This window comes from Alnus glutinosa, chromosome 3, assembly GCF_958979055.1.
Source record: "Alnus glutinosa chromosome 3, dhAlnGlut1.1, whole genome shotgun sequence".
Taxonomy (NCBI): Eukaryota; Viridiplantae; Streptophyta; class Magnoliopsida; order Fagales; family Betulaceae; genus Alnus; species Alnus glutinosa.
This window is the reverse complement of record NC_084888.1, coordinates 10,416,315-10,434,303: the sequence shown is the minus strand read 5'-3', so window position 1 is coordinate 10,434,303 and position 17,989 is coordinate 10,416,315. Positions and strand designations below refer to the sequence as shown.

General features: G+C 33.4%; 1 protein-coding gene across 1 annotated transcript; it reads right to left on the bottom strand.

Moving 5' to 3' along the window:
- Window positions 1-8,498: 8,498 nt before the first annotated feature.
- Window positions 8,499-16,323, bottom strand: LOC133863002 (NADP-dependent malic enzyme). The gene is made up of 20 exons (XM_062298966.1): window positions 16,071-16,323; window positions 15,467-15,747; window positions 14,162-14,282; window positions 13,980-14,054; window positions 12,814-12,965; window positions 12,605-12,710; window positions 12,453-12,518; window positions 11,985-12,080; window positions 11,759-11,830; window positions 11,559-11,642; window positions 11,195-11,293; window positions 10,822-10,869; window positions 10,653-10,706; window positions 10,466-10,564; window positions 10,251-10,340; window positions 10,081-10,158; window positions 9,821-9,895; window positions 9,636-9,726; window positions 8,927-9,055; window positions 8,499-8,837 (listed from the first exon to the last, which is right to left on the bottom strand). The coding sequence occupies exons 1-20, from the start codon at window positions 16,098-16,100 to the stop codon at window positions 8,749-8,751; spliced, it is 1,935 nt and encodes a 644-aa protein (XP_062154950.1). The 5' UTR covers window positions 16,101-16,323; the 3' UTR covers window positions 8,499-8,748.
- Between the last annotated feature and the right edge of the window lie 1,666 nt (window positions 16,324-17,989).

The following is a 17,989-nucleotide window of genomic DNA, read 5'->3' as shown; positions in this document are numbered from 1 at the left end:
TAAAATGTAGACGGTCATACGTAAACGTGATGGTTTACATAACATTAACCATGTTACGTGGAAATTTTATTTTAATAAAATATATAAAATAAAATAAAATTAAAAAAAAAAAAAAAAAAAAAAAAAAAAAAACTTATAAAAGTTTTAAACATTTTTCTATTTAGAATGGCCACTTATGATTGGTACATATTACCAAATGTCAAAGTACGTAGCAAATCTGCCCAAACAAAAAAAAAAAAAAAAAAAAAAAAGAACATACCAAAGCTTTGGATCCAAGTAACAGTACGCAATGGTGATCTAAATATTTATTTTTGAATTGAAAGATCTAGTACCAAAATTTTAGAATATTATCATTGTCCCTGTTAGAATAAATGATCCTAATCAAATTATTCTAATAGCATATCTTTTATTTGTAATCAAAATTCATACCTACTATATGCCATCTACCGACCACCTACCTACTTCGGGCGGTCAGTAATCAGAATAAAATGACAATTTTGATGTCGGTTCGATTTGATAGGCGGTATAATTTTTATTGTCGGTTAACCAAAATGAACCGACTTAACTTACTTTGACCCTCATTTTTTTTGCGTCACTTGTTTATTCCGAAAACATGTCAAATAAAAAATAAAAAAGAAAAAAGAAGAAGAAGAAAAGTCCACAACTAATCGACTTAACCGAAATAGTTGAAATTCATTTTTATCAATATGACGCCAGTTAATTAACGACTTTCACCGATTTATTCGGTTTGGTAGGTGAAAATACACACATCGTCACCGATTTAATCGATACGGAGCCCTACATCTCGAATCTTTTAATTGTAAATCAATATCCATACCTACTATAGTTGTATTATTTTTATCTATTTCAATTTGTTTATACAGTAAAAATTATCAACAAGATGTACGTAATTATTCTGAATTCTTCAGTAGCAATGAACGTAGATGTTTAAAAAGGCTTTCTCTTTTTCTTCTACATTTGTATTTTATTTAATTATCTATTGCATTAATATAAGTTTCTTCGGTCCTTCATTGTCCCAAAAAACCTTGACTTCCACGAACTAATTAACCCATATAATTATATACTAAACTTAAATTGCAATCTCAAACGTACTATAATCCTAATAACATTACATTTATTTAAATTCTTTCTTTCTTTCCAATGGAGCTAAACCTAGCATGATTATCAAAAGAACAAATAGCTAGTACTACAATATATTATTGCAACGGACCACGCGGCTAGTTGTATGGTCCAGTCATGATCACAGCCATAACATGTATGGACCAGATACATGGATCCATCCATGGAGCACGTACAGGAGCAAGAACCAACAATACTGGCCGGTGCAGTAATTGTGAGATTTTTTTTTCACCCATATAAAAGAATATTATCTCAAGATAAAAGATAAAAGCTGATATGTACGGACACGTGAAAACACAGGATAGGGAAACTTTTAGGGATGCAACGTACGTGGCAGCACGTGGTGGAAGAGATAAGAAAATGGCCGGGGGAGGATGAACGGAAAGTCAAGCTTATAGCCGAATCTATCACGATCTACAGGAGAAGGTTTGCATCATTTTCTACAGAAAAGAAGTAATATATATAAAGTACGTTATCTTAATTGGAGATGAACTTCCAGGAATCTCTTACAGGATAAGTGTGACTTTTATCGTGTAAGATATGATTTTCTATACCCTTGGTTGTGATCTTTGAGAGACAAACAAGAAAAGTAGTAGTCCTCGAGAGAATCTCTGAACAGTTTTTTTTTTTTTTTTTACTATTTTATTGTATTTATATATTGTTAGTTTTTGGGATTTGGCTTCACGTTAGAGCTTATCACATCAATTTTCAAATGTTTGTCTAATATATATATATATATATATATATATCATTATTCTTTTTTGACGACGTTTACTAATTTTTTCTCTCTAGACGACAAATTATTCATGCAGATTATTCAATAACGGAGTATGAACTTGTAAGATTGATTTGTTATGTAAAATCAAATAACATGACTTCATGATCAGACTAATACGCGTAAAAAGATGAAGAAACTGAGTGGCTTACACGCGTCGGTACTGATTATCATCTTCCGCCTTGTCATTTGTCGGTGTTGTGTTTTGAGATTTTTCTAATGTTTTCTTGCGGTGGCCTCAAGAAAATTTTTTAAGTGGCTGGACATGTATTAGGGTAAGAGTTTGACTCTTGAAAAGTAAATCATCAATCCTATTGGTATTAGTCACACCGGGTCTTAATAATGCCTTAATTGAGCAGGTTCAAGCTGTGGCTTGGTTAGACTTGAGAGAGATTGCATGTAATTCCTACCATCTAGGCTCATGTTGTACGACTTGTAGCCGGGAAATGTTACTATGGTTAAAATAGGTACTACTGGTATTCTTACCGTCTAAGTCCTTTTTATGCGGCTTTTATCAAGCACCCGTCTACCTTTATTTAATAAAACAAAAATTAACTTTAAAAAAAAAAAAAAAACAAAAAAACAAAAATTAAAGGCAAAAGTAAACGATAAATTGTTTTCCTTGGTTGGTAAGTGAACCGTATATTATATTATCGTTGTCATATATTAAAAGGATTTGTCTTGGTTTCAAAGTTATGACTCTCTCTCTCTTCATTCCTCCGCAGGAAGACTGACCAGCGAGCAGTGGGCAGTGACCCAAGAAGCAAGAAAGCGTCTTTCTTTTCTTTTTCTTTTTTTTCTTTTTATTTTTTATTTTTTATAGATAGAAAGCGACTTTGAAAAAAACGAAAAAAAAAAAAAAAAAAAAAAGAAAGGAAGAAAGCGTGTCTTTAGTGATCAGTTTATTACGAGTAACGACAAAATGAAAAAGTTTGCGCGTAGTTTTCTTTGATCAACAAATTGACCGTCTTCAACCCAAATCTCCATCACCGTCCATCAACAAATTGATAGGTCTTGAATCTTGATCCAAATCAATCTCGACCATTCTCTCCACGAAGTCAGCCCTTGTATCAAGCAGCTAGCCCTCGTCATCATAACCATCCAATCGTCATCATAACCATCCAATGATATTAATCCACGTGGACATGCATCCCACGTCCCCACGGAGTCGGTCATGATTATGTACCCAAAGTCACACGTTTATTGTGCTTGGATACTAACTTATATTCACGCGTTAAATTTGAATGGGAAAAGTACACACAACCCCTCAAATTATCACTCAATTGTTAATGTACCCCCTAAACTATCAATTGTGTCAATCTCTCCCCTTAAACTACAAAATGTCAATGTCCCCCCTAAGACCAACAAAAAGACAAAAATAACCCTAATTTTTTTTGAATAAGACAAAAATGTCCTCATAAATTCAAAAAAATTAAAACTAAAACTAAAACTAAAAAACTTAAAAAAATTAAAAATTAAAAATTAAATTAAATTAAATAAAAAACGAAAAAAAAAATATTTAAAAAAAAAGAACAAATTTTTTAATTTTTTTTTTTTAAAAAAAAGTAAACAAAAAACAACTGATTTTTTTTTAAAAAAAAAAAACAAATGAAAAAAATTAAAAAGAAAAACCAGTTTTTATTAAATTAAAAAACGAAAAATAACAAATTTTTTTAAACAAAAAAAAAAATAACTGAAATTTATTTATTTAAAAAAAATAAAACAAATGAAAAAAAAAACCAGTTTTTATTAAATTAAAAAACGAAAAAGAACAATTTTTTTTTAAAGAAAAAAAAAAACGAAAAAACAAAAAATAACTGAAATTTATTTATTTATTTAAAAAAAATAAAACAAATGAAAAAAAAACAGTTTTTATTTAATTAAAAAAACGAAAAAAAACAATTTTTTAAAAAAAAAAGAAAAAAAAACTGAAAATTATTATTTAAAAAAAATAATAAAAAACAGTTTTAATTTTTAATTTTTTTGTTGGAATAATTTTTTGTTATTTTATATTTTTTTAATAATTTTTTTTAGTTTTTATTTTATTTTAATAATTTTATGAAGGACATTTTTATCATTAGGGGGACATTGATATTTTCTGGTAGTTTAAGGGGGGAGATTGACACAATTGATAGTTTGGGGGATACATTGACAATTGAGTGGTAGTTTGAGGAGGTTATGTGTACTTTTTTCAATTTGAATCTTATTATATATTAAATTAATTATATAAACTCATGGTCAAATTCTTCAATTTCAATTATCTAATTTTATGATGAGTTTGTGCTAAATTTATAAATCGTATCGAATACTATCGATATTAATAAAAAAAAAATAAGCTTACGTAAAAATGTTTTTTTTTTAAAAAAAAAAAAAAAAAAAGTCAAACCAGTAAGAGAGAGAGAGAGTAATAATATATAATATTATGTAATTTTTATTTTATAATATAATAATATTATGTCATTTAAAGTGTTGACGTGAGAGTTATTCCTTCCTTTTGACAATTTAATATATATATACCAAACTTGATTAGGACATTATTCTCTCACTCAAAACTTTTATCTTTTTCTGATAACCTCCTCGCAACTTAATAGTTTAATATACGTATGGCGAGCAGTTCATGATCCATTAGCACATTATCCTTATAATTCAACTTAATACCTCGAAATTGCTTAAAGATGTTAGAGTATATTTGGATGAATAATGATTCAATGCCATCTAAATATACAACTTTTTACCACCTTGCCTATGTGGTAAGATGGTCCTCCACTACTTTTTGAGTTTTTTTATTTTTTAAAAATAAATTAAAGTGGAGGATCATCTTGCCACATAGATAAGGTGGTGGAAAGTTGTATATTTAGGTGGTAGTGAATCATTACTCTATTTGGATTACTTTGAAGTTAAGAATTCGATTGCCTTTAATAAATATTAGATTATCTTGAATTTAAGAATTTGAAAATATTGAATCACCATAAATTAAGGGATCTGATTATGATTATATTTAATCTATAAGCTCTAAAAATATAGTCTTTCTGTATAGTAAACTCATCAAGCAATAAAAGTATAATGTAACTCTTAGATTTTATTATGTGGACGTCGTTCATAAACCGAACCACGTAAGATCTTTTGTTCTTTATTTTACCTTATTTTTCGCTATTGTCTTTATTTCCTATTTGTTTATGTTTTCTTTCAAAAGATGGGCTTCCAATGCCTTCCTTTTTGTTTTCAAATGTGTCAAAGTTTGAAGTCTTTTCTCTGATTTCACCATTTTCATAATTCAACTATAAAATCAACGTTCGAGTTCCTCCTTATAAACTAAGACATTAATTAATATCATGGTCTTTCTTTTTTTAAAAAAAAAAAATACAAGTCGAAGACCCAAGTCATGGAAGATAAGCTCGATCTTTAATTGTTCAACGATTGACTGAATTTGTTCCGCCATGCTCAAGAAATTAATGCCGTGTACAAATTTTCTTAGGGTTTGACGGTCAACAAGGAAAATGACCTAATTATATATGTCCTCCTTTAATTTGTGGATCCGGCTTGTGAAAATTTTGTTTATTATATATATATATATTATCATACATTAAGGAAAAAAGAAAAAAAAGAAAAAAAAAAAAAAAAAAAAAAAAAAAAAAAAAGGTTGAAAAGTAGTAGTAGTGGACCTAGAAATTAGAATTATTATGGCGTCAAAAAGCAGTGGGAATGAAGAGACAAGTTTTCAACGTTTTTAAGGTTTGCAAGAAGACAGTAAAATGAAAAGTGTGACCGATTCCGTGTCTGAATTTTCATTACGTACCATGTGGTTGATCATCAAAAGTAAGTGTTAAATCACTTATCATTTTAAAAGTTTAATCTGATAAAAAAAAAAAATATTATTATTTTTTTAATAAAAAGCAACGTGATTCACGTGAACAATAATACTGTGTGGTAACTTTAAAAATAAAAATAAAAATAAAAATAAATACTGTGGTAGAAGAACATCAAAGAAATTTTTGGTTGGTGAATTATTATGTAACGTGGATGTACAGTACTGGTTGAGAGTTTGGATAGGTCCACACGCTATAATTTATAATGGGGACTTGTTTGACGCTCCCGTTTACCTCTGACCGCCGTAAAAGGTCTACCATGCTGCTTCTCTCATCACGTTTACTTGTTTTGTTTCCTTCTTTGATTGCTATGGACTTTGAATTCTTTTTTTTTTTTTTTTAATTTTTTATTTAGATACATAAGAAACACGGAAGTAGGGGTAGGCATCGATTTGGTAGGCGATTAATTCGGTCGGTTAATCGACTTTTGTCATAATGCAGTCGGTGAATTTATTTCGGTTAAACAGTTAATAGGCGATCGGTTAAGTCTGTTAAGCGGTTAATAAGCAGTCGGTTAAATCGGTTAACATCGGTAATGAAACGACGTCATTTTGATTTTTTTTAAAGGAAAAAAAGACGATCAAACGTTTCGTTCTTACTAAAACGACGTCGTTTTATTTTATGTCGGTTCGGTTGATCAGTCAAAATAAAAGGCAATTCGTTTTGGTTCGGTTACTGATTGAAAAGTGGTTCGGTTCGGTTACCAAACCAGCTTTTGGAACAAAATTTTATACCGATTACCGAACCGAAATTAGTCGATAGGCAGTCGATGGCGATTCGGTTCGGTAGGTGGTAAGCGAATAATTTGTCCACCCCTACACAGAAGCTAAAGCTACAATTATAGCTAAAGCTAAAATAAAGCTTAAACAAAGCTAAAGTTAGATCTAAACAAATCTATAAAAGATCTTTACCGCTAAGTCGCTAACAATTGGGACAAAGGGGATAGGAGGATATGTGAGAATGCTGCCAGAGTTGAATTTGGCTGTGGCCCAATGTGCCATAGAGTGGGTACAGAAATTTACACTTCTATAGACTTTGAAATTTCATTCACCGACACAAAAGTTGCGGCCCTTTTTTGTTTTTCTTTTTTCTTTTTTCTTTTAATGACTGGACGTCCTTTCACCTGAAGAGCAAATTCCGGGCTCATGCAACGCACTTCTTAGTCCCCACATAGATCGGGTTAGATTCAGTTTCGATGTAGGCATAACCTCAAGAAATTACTTGCACTTGAAGGATATTCAAACTTTAGGCTTGATTGGAAAACCATCAAGTCCAAAGCCTTCAAGCATAAATAGTTGAGCCAACTCGTTAGGGTTAATGAGTTGTGGCCCCATTAATTTGCTAACTCATTCTCCTTTTTCTTTTTCCTTTTTATCAAAATAAGTCAGAAACATTAACAAACAATTTTCACCGTAAAACAAAGTTAAAACTCATTTTACTTTTATGTCACGTCAAAACACATTTACAACCAAAACATTAATAAAAAAAAAAAGGATACTTCCTAAAAATGGTTACCAAAACACATATCATGGTGTGTTTGATGTGGTGTTTAATGTCAGTTCTCATACCAAGGCCAAGTAGTGGATTGGGGTAGATTCATTCAGAACAAATTAACCCTAACTGTCTTTTTGCAATTCTTGGAGCTTCTTTCATTTCAGAATTGTCAATAATTCTTACAAAATATCCAGATTAAAAAGATGTACTTGTCAATTCGAGTTGAAAGGGAGCTCTGTTACACAACAATACTCTCCCTTCCAAGTAAAACTGATAATATTTATTTTAGTATCAAAATTTAAGTTAATTCATTTTATGATGTATATGATTTCCCATTTAAATTTTTTAAGAGGCATGTCAATATTAACATCAGGTACACCGTTAAATGCACTTACTTCATATTTGTTAATTACGAAAAAAAAAAAATTAATTAAATTTAAATTTAAATTTAAATTCTACCCATAAAATTGATACTCTCCCTTTCAAATAGGTTGTTTCTAAAACAGAGATTAATTTCATACAAACTATTAACGAGCCTAGGTTTATAAAACATCTTACGGATTCAGTCCCACAAAAGAATAAAAAAAGAAAATAAATATCCAAAGCATTGGTTAAACTAAAAGGAAAAAATACAAATTCAATTCAAATGATTTACAAATGAGAAATGATCTCTACACTCATTTCTCACAACAATCCCACAACAAGTTAACGTGGCTGGTAATATTTTATTATTTTTTTGTTTTCATTTCTTTTCTTTTTGTAAAAAAGTAACAAAATATTACCAACCACATCAGCTTGTTGTGAGAAATGAGTGTAAGAATCATTTCTCTTTACAAATAGCTTATTATGATATCAAAATAAAATCATAAAATCATAAGCCCGTAGGTCCGTCAAAACAACAATTTACTATCTTTTTTTTTACCTTAAACATTTCGTCTACGACTTAACATTGCATTAATGTAACACTAATTTAAATAAGATACATGTCATATATATCTATCATAATTTTATCGTCACACTATCAAAATCTGTTAATTCAAAAAACAAAATTTGAGTAAGAGTAAATTATTGTTTTAATATATTACAAGGACCTCTGAGTTCATTTTGATACCGCCCCCTCGTGAACTGATTTTACATTTTTGCTTTTAAGTTAAGTTGGATCCCGTTGTGGTTGAATTATACTTGGAAGCTTACAACCTTGAAACTCCATAAAATGCTTCGAATGTGGTAATTTTTTGAATTTTTATTTCATGTAAAAAAAAATGAAAAATGTAACAGTTCACAACACTTTCCAAACTACATTTTACCTGTAATCCAACTACCACCACCCACCCTATCTCTCCTTCCCCGCCCAACTTGGAGGATAGAATAAACAAAACTTAAAAAAAGGAAAATGAGGAAATTGAAAACGAAAATGGAATCATATAATTATAGTGAGCTTCATATAACGAAAATGGCGAAACTTGCAGCAATTCACCGGTAACTTCGGTAGGCAGGGCTGTACATGCAGCTCTCTGCACACTTCACCATATCTTTTGGCTGAGGAAGGCGACTAGCCAAGCCTACACATCAATTGCAAAACGTAAAAATGTTTAAGCTTCTGGAGTTGGAAAACAAATTTGTGGAGCTGAGCGATAGTCGTCGGACTCACCAAGTTCATAAGCTTTGCCAGCCACCTTAGCAGCAATCTGTGCTGAAATCTCTCTGATGTTGGTGAATGGAGGGTATATGAGCCCCTTGTCAAAGTTCTCCTGGGTCACTTGTGCAGCCAAAGCTTCCGCTGTTCCAAGAAAACAAACACAGCAAAAGATGTGATGGGTTATCATGGATTGGGGGCAAGAATCTCAATCACAAGAATTGGGATTGATCATATGCTACAACATATTCAGAAGAATGAAGAAAGTTCATCATTTCAAAGGACTAAATAATTCTCAAGAATACATTCCAAAGAGACAAGCATATAAGTTAGTAAATTATCATAATTATTGTCAATCTCCAGAGACAACTTTTTGGGTTGAGTTGATTGTATTAAAGTTACCAAGTGATTCTTTCAACATCCCATTTCTACTCAACCCACCGACTCTTTCATATTTTCAGTTCCTTTTCTTTCCAATATCTGCCCAGCAGGCCCTTCCAACTTAGGCCAATATTTGGCCCACCTGTTAAAAAGCTCAGAATCTAATAACATGGTATATTAGGTGAAAGTTACGAGAGTTTTTTTCTTCATGAGCAGGTGAAAGTTTTGAGAAAAATAACCAATCCTGCTTTTAGACTTAATAGCCTGAAAAAGGTGCCTGACATCCTCTAACCCAAGGCAAAATGAAAGTGAACTCTCAATGTCCATGTTTTGGTGCACTTACAGGCTGCCAGGAGCATGTCGTCATGAACACGGATAGCACCGGACATTAATAAACCCAGACCAAATCCAGGAAAAATGTATGCATTATTTGCCTGAATCACAAAGAAAAACAAAAACAATATTAGTTAACTTTCTCACGTATCAACATTTAGCATATACTTCATAGAATTCTTTAAGGGTTAAGACCTGGCCAGGCACAAATACTTTCCCCTCATATTCAACTGGAGCAAATGGGCTTCCACTAGCAAAAATGGCACGACCCTGTAGGTAATAAAGAGGGAAAAAAAAATCAAAAAATAAGTAAGTCGTTTTTTGTTATCTGGAAGTGTAATAAAAGCTCAATGATATCAAGCAATAACGATTTGATATTCTTTATAGGGGATAAAGAAGCTTAATGGTACGATATCCTTTGAAAAACTCCAACTACAAGTGCATGTTTGTATTACCTTACTCCATCTATAAGCTTCCTCAGCAGTACATTCAGACTGTGAAGTTGGGTTGGAAAGAGAGAGAATAATAGGTCTCTACAAGCAGTACAGGCATAGACAAAGGTCAGCCTTAACTTCTTTAGGGTGTAAATATAGCTTCTCAAACATATTAGTAGACAGAAAATTACCTCATTGATGGAGGCCATAGCCTCAACCACTTCTTTGGTAAATGTTCTTCCAACTCCTGATGTTCCTATCAACACAGTTGGCTTGATGACCTATTAAACACAAGCCAAGTTAGAGCTAAGAAACCTATGTTCGGTGTCTGTTTAGATCTGTATGTCTGTCTGCTTTCACGCGCGTGTGTGTGTGAGAGAGAGAGAGAGAGGGAGGTAGTTCACACGTTAACAGCATCCACGAGTTCCTTAATGGGTTCATGTTCATGAGCCCACGGCTTCTTGAAATGTTGGAGTGATTCCTTCCGGGAACTGACAATCAATCCCTGTTAAAGGATTACATGCAATATTAACTCGTGAAAAGAAAAAATAATCTACTTCACACAGAAAAGAGCTATTTCAGGTTTCTTATACCTTTGAGTCCACAAGCCAAATCTTCTTGCGGGTCTCTTCCAGTGGGGCATTTGTCTGCTCGAAGATCAGGTATAATACTGTAGTTAGATTTATATCCTAAATAAAATTCCTCAGTAAATCATAAAACCTGGAAAAAAAAAAAGGAATAACAAAGATAATAGCTTATAACCTGTTTTGAAATTTCAAGGGCTATGAGTTCTGCTATTCCAGTACCAGCCTGTAACCATCACACGAGTCACGAGTGAGACACAACAACAATGTGGCAGTATGCAAAGTAATAAGTGGAGAGAGGGGGACCAGGAAATAATTCACTTGAAACAAGGAAGATCCTATATTCTCCATTATAAATCGATACGGTTATTTTTAAAGGTCTTGATGAAAAAAGGCAGGTCTGGAGTGAACAAGGACCAAGCAGTTTTAAGGAGCACAAGCAGTTTTATTCTGTCATATATTTACCCATTTGCTAATTTTTACAATCCAGGAATTTGTTTTTAGTTCAATCTTTTTCATTAATTGTGCAATACAGGGTAATATAGACTAACCTCTCCGGCACCAAGGAATAGAACTCTGTGGTCAGCTAAGGTTCCCCCAACCAATTTCTGAGCTGCAATTAGCCCTGCAAGTACGACGGATGCCGTCCCCTGCAATGAAGTGAATAACCAAAAAAAATTATTATTTTCATAAGTAATTCATCTTATTCAAAAGAGCAAAGGGACACAACCCAAATACACGAGAAATATTTAAGCTGTCTCATCAATTAGGGAGAAGTAGCAGAACACGAATTCAAAAAATCTAAGAGACTAGAAAAACGAAAACTGTTGTTAGCAGCCACCAAACATATAGAGAATTGAAAATACGTTTATCCCAATCTCTCAGATATCACATCAAAAATCAACAATGGTTTACCTGAATATCGTCATTAAAAACAAGATGAGTTGTGCCATATTTTGCAAGCAGATCAAAAGCATTGTGGTTTGCAAAGTCTTCAAACTGCAACACATGGCCAACAGATTTAGAAACATCAACTTTTCCAAATAAATAAATATTTAAATAAGCCATGCAAACCAGACAACGATGAAATTATGTCTTTGCCTAGGACCAACTACCTGAATGAGGACTTTTTCTCCATAGTTTTGCTTGACTGCAGTCATGAATTCATGTAGAAGTTCAGCATATTCCTGAAGTCCAAGAGAGAGAGAGAGAGAGAGAGAGAGAGAGAGAGAGAGAGAGAGAGAGAGAGAGAAAATGAGTAAGAAATATAGCAGATTGTTATAGGACTAGTATCAAATATACAAATGAAAGCTAGAAGAATTTAGTAAGCAAATTATGAACCTGCCCAGTAGCCCTCCTTTGCCTAAGCCCAATATAAAATTCGTCGTTCAGTAATTTCTCATTGTTTGTGCCCACATCAATGGTTATAGGCAAGCACTGAAACAATCAACAAGTTTGATATTGCTCTGTTAGTTGGAACAAGAAAGAAAAAGGGTATTATTATGGCTGACTGCTGAATACACCTTCAGCTTTTCTACATGAACAAAGGCAGCACCCCCCCCCCCCCAACAACAAAATACTGTGGTGGCACCCTACATACAAATGTCCCCAGCACTACAAATAGAAAAATAGAAGCCAAAGATCAAACCTATGCTTCTTCCCCTACTTTGGAAGAAGGATCGCAACCCAGATTTCAGCAAGGTAATGACATTGCCAAACAGATAAACATATCATGTTTATTTGGTGATATACATGGGTTCTTACTCAGCCACGTGAAGAAAGAATAGCATTGCTTATGTGGATACTTACAGCTGAAGGACGAACTCCCCCTAGCGCGGTATATAAGGAAAGTTTTCCCACTGGTATTCCCATCCCCTGTCAAAATTTCACAAATTGTCATAAGATCAATACTCTAACCACTCTCGCAATAACATACATTTCAAACTCTTGATAGAACTTACCTGACAACCAAGATCTCCTAGCCCCAAAATCCGCTCCCCATCAGTGACAACAATGACTTGAATATTCTTCTCAGGCCAATTCCTCAAAACCTCAAGAATCTTCCCCCTGCAAAAAGATTAGTTATCAGTTTCAACACAATAATCAAGAAAACATTGCATTAGAAGTGGCCAAAAATTCAGGGAACTAAAACAAGTGTAACCAAACATACTTTTCTTTCAAACTAATAAAGAGACCCTGAGGACGCATAAAGATGCTCCCATATTTCTGGCAAGCTTCACCAACGGTGGGAGTGTAGACAATTGGCAGTAATTCCTCAACATTGTCAATGAGAAGTTTGTAGAACAGCCTTTCATTTCTTTCCTGAAAAATCAGCAAAGCAACAACTTGATAGTATTAAATTTCAGCAGGAAACTAATAAATGACTAGAAGTAAAACTGACATCACTCATATAAATGCAAGAGGCAATATGCAGACAAGTAATGCATGTTTTAAGCTAAAATATGTATTCTCATTCTATAAGAATGAAACAATAATGGAGTTATCACCAGTATATTTACTCAGAATTTATGTACTGCATGCTTTTAAGTCAAAACATGTATTCTCATTCTTTTTCTATATATATATATATATATATATATCAAAAATTCATTAAAAATGTGCACAAACACAACCCAGGTACACAGAAAGTATACAAGAGAAACATCTAAGTAGAAAAAGAAAAAAGTTCAAGAAAATCATGAAAGCTAGAAATAGTAAAGTAGTCAAAGGCAGTTTCCAGTGGTAGAGTAATGAAGAAAAAATTCTTTAGTTCCACTACCATTCTCTCACAGTTTTGAAAACTTCGATCATTTATTTCCCTCCAAAGATGCCACATTAGGCAAAATGGAACAATCTTTCATACTGTTGCACTCTGAAGACTAACAAATTGTCCTCTCCAACATGTGAATAGGTCTACCACTCATCTAGGTGCAGCCCAAGCTAGTCCAACTCGATTGAAAATAGTATTTAGTAAGGAACTAACAATCTCAGTGGACCACTCATTTTACACATACAGCACCAATCCACTATGACATGCCGCTTTCTTAGATCATTCATGGTGAAAAACATCCCTAGAGCTGCTGACCAAGCAAAAAAGCCACTCTCATAGGGACCTTATTTCACTAAATACTCTTCCAAGGGAAAGGAGTAGAATCCAAGATTGTATGTAACAATATTGGAGTCATCAAAATAGTATTTACTCAGAATTAATTAAGTTACATGCAAGTCAGATGATTCAGTACAATCCAAGAAAGTATGAAAATTTAAAACTGTGTAGCAAAGACTCCAACTAAAAAATTCGAGCTCAAAATTAAAATAAATTGCATAAATGCCTACCTGAAGATCCATCATGGCCATATACTTCTGCAGTGGAACTTGATATTGGCGGATATTGTCCATCATTTTCTTCACCTGGTTGAGTAGAGTGGCAATAACATTAAGTTGATATTATTAAAAGGGAAAAAAATAAAAATAAACCAATCGCTATGTGAGAAGGTAGAAGGTAAGCTGGTGATAACCTGAAGCTCTTGAGAAGCAACTGTAGGGGGGAGAAGACCACGCAAAAAGTGAGCATCTCTCTCTCTTTCAGTGAAGGCAAGCCCTTTATTGTGGTGTGGATCTCTCAACAAAGAATAACCACTGCAGAGCAAGAGAAAACCCAACAAATTAGAAAGCTAAGATATAGCATCATACGTGAAGGTAGTTCATCCAACTGATAACCAGGAAACAGGCTAAAGCTGCCTCAAACAAATATAACCGTCAGATATTATTATGTCCAAGGTCTAAGGAAAACGAGGACTTATGAAAAAGGAGGCTTTGTTGTATGGACTATTCAGATTATTGAACCAACCCAGATAAATTTAGAAAGACTTGCCAGAAAATTTTTCAAAAAATCAATTCATAGAAAACTCACTTATATCCTAGTTAACATCCCTGAATAACAACTTATATGTAAGCAAAATGGATCATATCTATGCTAATGAGAAAAAAAAATGCAGACTGCATTAGATATGCATCTTAGGAGTGAATCTTAATTAAGAAAATTGCTAATATAACTTTCTATTATTTCAGTAAAAAAATAAAAAATAAAAAATTCCCAAAATGGAAGTTCATGAAAGTCTAGTAGCACCAGATCAAACAAAACTGAAACAAGGGAACATGAATTAAGAGTAAGAAGAACATTTGTACATACTTATGGTAGTACGTTTTATTAATGTCACAAAAAAAGTCAACCGGAGCAGAATATTATAATAGGAAAATGATAAATTTACAACACCACCACAACAAGTGTACAACACCTCCTCACAATGGGAGTGGGGCCAGTGTGTAGGGTCCCCCTCATGTGAAAGGGTGTTGTGCACTTTGATGTGTTTGGTGTAGCTTAGGAATCAAATCCCATTATAATATGATATCCGTCTTCTCAAAACATTGTGACCTGCAATATTCACTACAAGACCCAGGTCCTCAATCAATCAAGAACATAAAAGCAAAACCATGATGGCGATTAAAAATAATAATAATAATAATTTACCCGCAAAAAAAAATAAAAATTGAAATAGAGAATATGAAGGACCAAACTGTTGCACTTCTCACAGCAATTCCTTTTACTTACAAAAACGAAATTACATCAGAAAAAAGTGAAGCAAAAAGTATATACAAGTTACTGGACATTAGAGATGTAAATTACAATATATCAAGCCAAAAGAAGAACATGGATATCATCGAAACACCTACATTTATTTGAAAGGAAAAAAAAAACACACACACGCAAGATAAAATTAAAATCTTTCTTTAGTTAGCATAACAGATCGTTGGTCCCTCACCTCGCAACAGAGACACTCCAAGGGGTCACAAACTGGTCCTCAGTGGCGGTATCCTCGCCGTAAACGTCCTGAACCCCACCACCGACGACGGATTTGGAGTCCACGTCAGCAATCACGGAGGAACCTTCTCTCATTTCCTTCAACGTGTTCTCCACCAAAACGGCAGCGTTTCTGTCCCCTGCCCGGCCGTTTGAGCTCGAAGCTACTACTCTCACCGAAGCTGACCTTCTTCTCTGAGCCCCAGAGAAAGTGCCACAGGAGCCAGATATCCCGGGCTTATTCTACGCCCACAGAAGAAGAAAAAAAATTAAAAAGAAAACAAATTTGACCAAAAAAATTAACAGAACTTAGAGGTGGAAAAAGTAAAAATAAAATACAATTTGAGAATTTTCAATTGATAGGGCTAAAAGAACGAGCGCCCAGAAAAAGAATACATACGAACACCAACTGGAAATTAGGAAAGGTTTGAGAATTTTTTTGGGTTTCAATGTGAAAAGGCAGGACAATGAAAAACACAGAAAATGATGTAAATTTTTTTTTTTTTTTTTGGCGAAGTTGGTGTGGACGAAAGTATGATCTGAGAAATGGGTTTCGTCAATATTACCAGGAAAGAGCTTCTATTCAGGGAGATCATCTTTGCGAAAGAAATGTGAAAAGACCGAGTCTTTGGTATATGGAACCCAGGGAGAGAGAGAGAGAGAGAGAGAGCAGAAGATGAAGGAGTCTTTACGTACACCCCCCTTGCTTTTCTCTTAAACACTCTTTCTTTCTTGTCTCTCTCTCTCTGTATTTCTCTCTCCGCCTGATTTTGATGAGAGAGAGAAAACAGGAAGAGAGAACAGAAATGGCGAAAAGAAGCACAGCTGAATAAATATTTGTGAAGAAATGAGAAAGACTAAAATTTGTCCCGATAGTACCAAAGTGCCCTTTACACACTGCGTTGGGTGTCGTCCCTTCCACGAAATTACTGGTATATTATAATCTGCACGAGGGGGATTCATTCGTCACATTTTGTGGGGACCCACATCCGTGTGAGTTGTGGTTGTGATCTCCGACTGCAAAGTGCGAAGGGTGATGTGAATTGTGATACTCACAAGGATGCATCCAAGAGCAAGTCACCAAGTCACCAGAAATGCCAAAGGGATAAAAGGGTATGATATTGAACGACTCACCCACATTAAAGATATTTGAGCTCTTTCTAGTGGCCGTAGATTGGTGTTCTTTGAGATCTGCATAGGGGGGTCTGGCCTCTTCGTAGCTCTCACATAAGATTCTCCACCAGAAGATTCACTGCCTGCGGCCTTTTCTTTTCTTTGTCATTTGTCAAGATTTATGGTAATAACTCCACTTAACAATTTTTTGTTTTTTTCTTGGAAAACGTACACCTACCTCCACAAACCAACCCTGATTTGCATCGTCTTCTCTGTCAAACTAAATATTGTATAATTTGTATTAATATCACTCAAATTATCACAAAAATTTGTATTGTATTTCAGATGATAAAAATATTTTTAATAAAAAAAAAATTAAAAAAAGATGAGAGACCCTTTAGCTAAATAGATATGATCTTTTGTCACTCTAAGACACAACTTTTGATCACCTAACTAATATGACAAGGTGGTCCCTTAGCTAGCTTTAGGTTTTTTTTTTAAAAAATAATAATAAAAGTTGTCACATTGGCAAAAATAATCAAAAATTATGTTTTGAGGTGACAATATATAATATCTCTTAGCCACATGGGAGGAGTAGCTGAACTACCCTATGGCCATTTGAGAGTGATTCAACCTCCACACAAATAGCAACAACGAAAAAAAGAAAAATGAGTGAATGGTCAAACCACTTCTTGTGGGCCATGAAATAGTTCGCCCACCCCAAGACCGGCCGGATGGGTGGTTTAGCCAAAGAGTCACCCCCCTCTTCCACCATTTTTTTTTTTATTTGTAGTTTTTTTTTTAATTTATTAAGGTATTTTGTTTTATTGGAAAAAAAATTATGGCATTTTTTTTTATTACGAGATAAAAGTAGGTATATTGCAAATTTTGAGAAAACTTTGATTCAATCTTTAATTCATAAGACATTATGAATTGCGTTAATTTGAAAGAGGTAACTCAAAGGCACCCCTTAAATGAAGAAGGGCAGTGGTTCGAATTCTCATAGGGATATATAGTTATTTGTCTTTAATTGGTAGTTTAATTAACTGGTGACCATGCTTCATGAAGCAGAGGTCACTAGTTCGAATTACTCATCCTCCTCTTGTGTGGACATGTACAAAAACAAAAAAATAAGAAGAGAAAGAGTAATGGTAAGATAATTAGGAATATAAGAAGTTGGGAATAAATAATTAATTCTAATTTTGTCCACTATTTTTAGTAACTGTTTTCAACTCTAACGAAAGATGATTCCTTGTAATAGTAATGGATGATTAGGAATATAAGAAGTTGGGAATAAATAACTATTCTTAATTTTTTTTTTTTTTTTTTTTTTTTTGGAGACAATACAAAAATGACTAAGTTTTTTTATTAG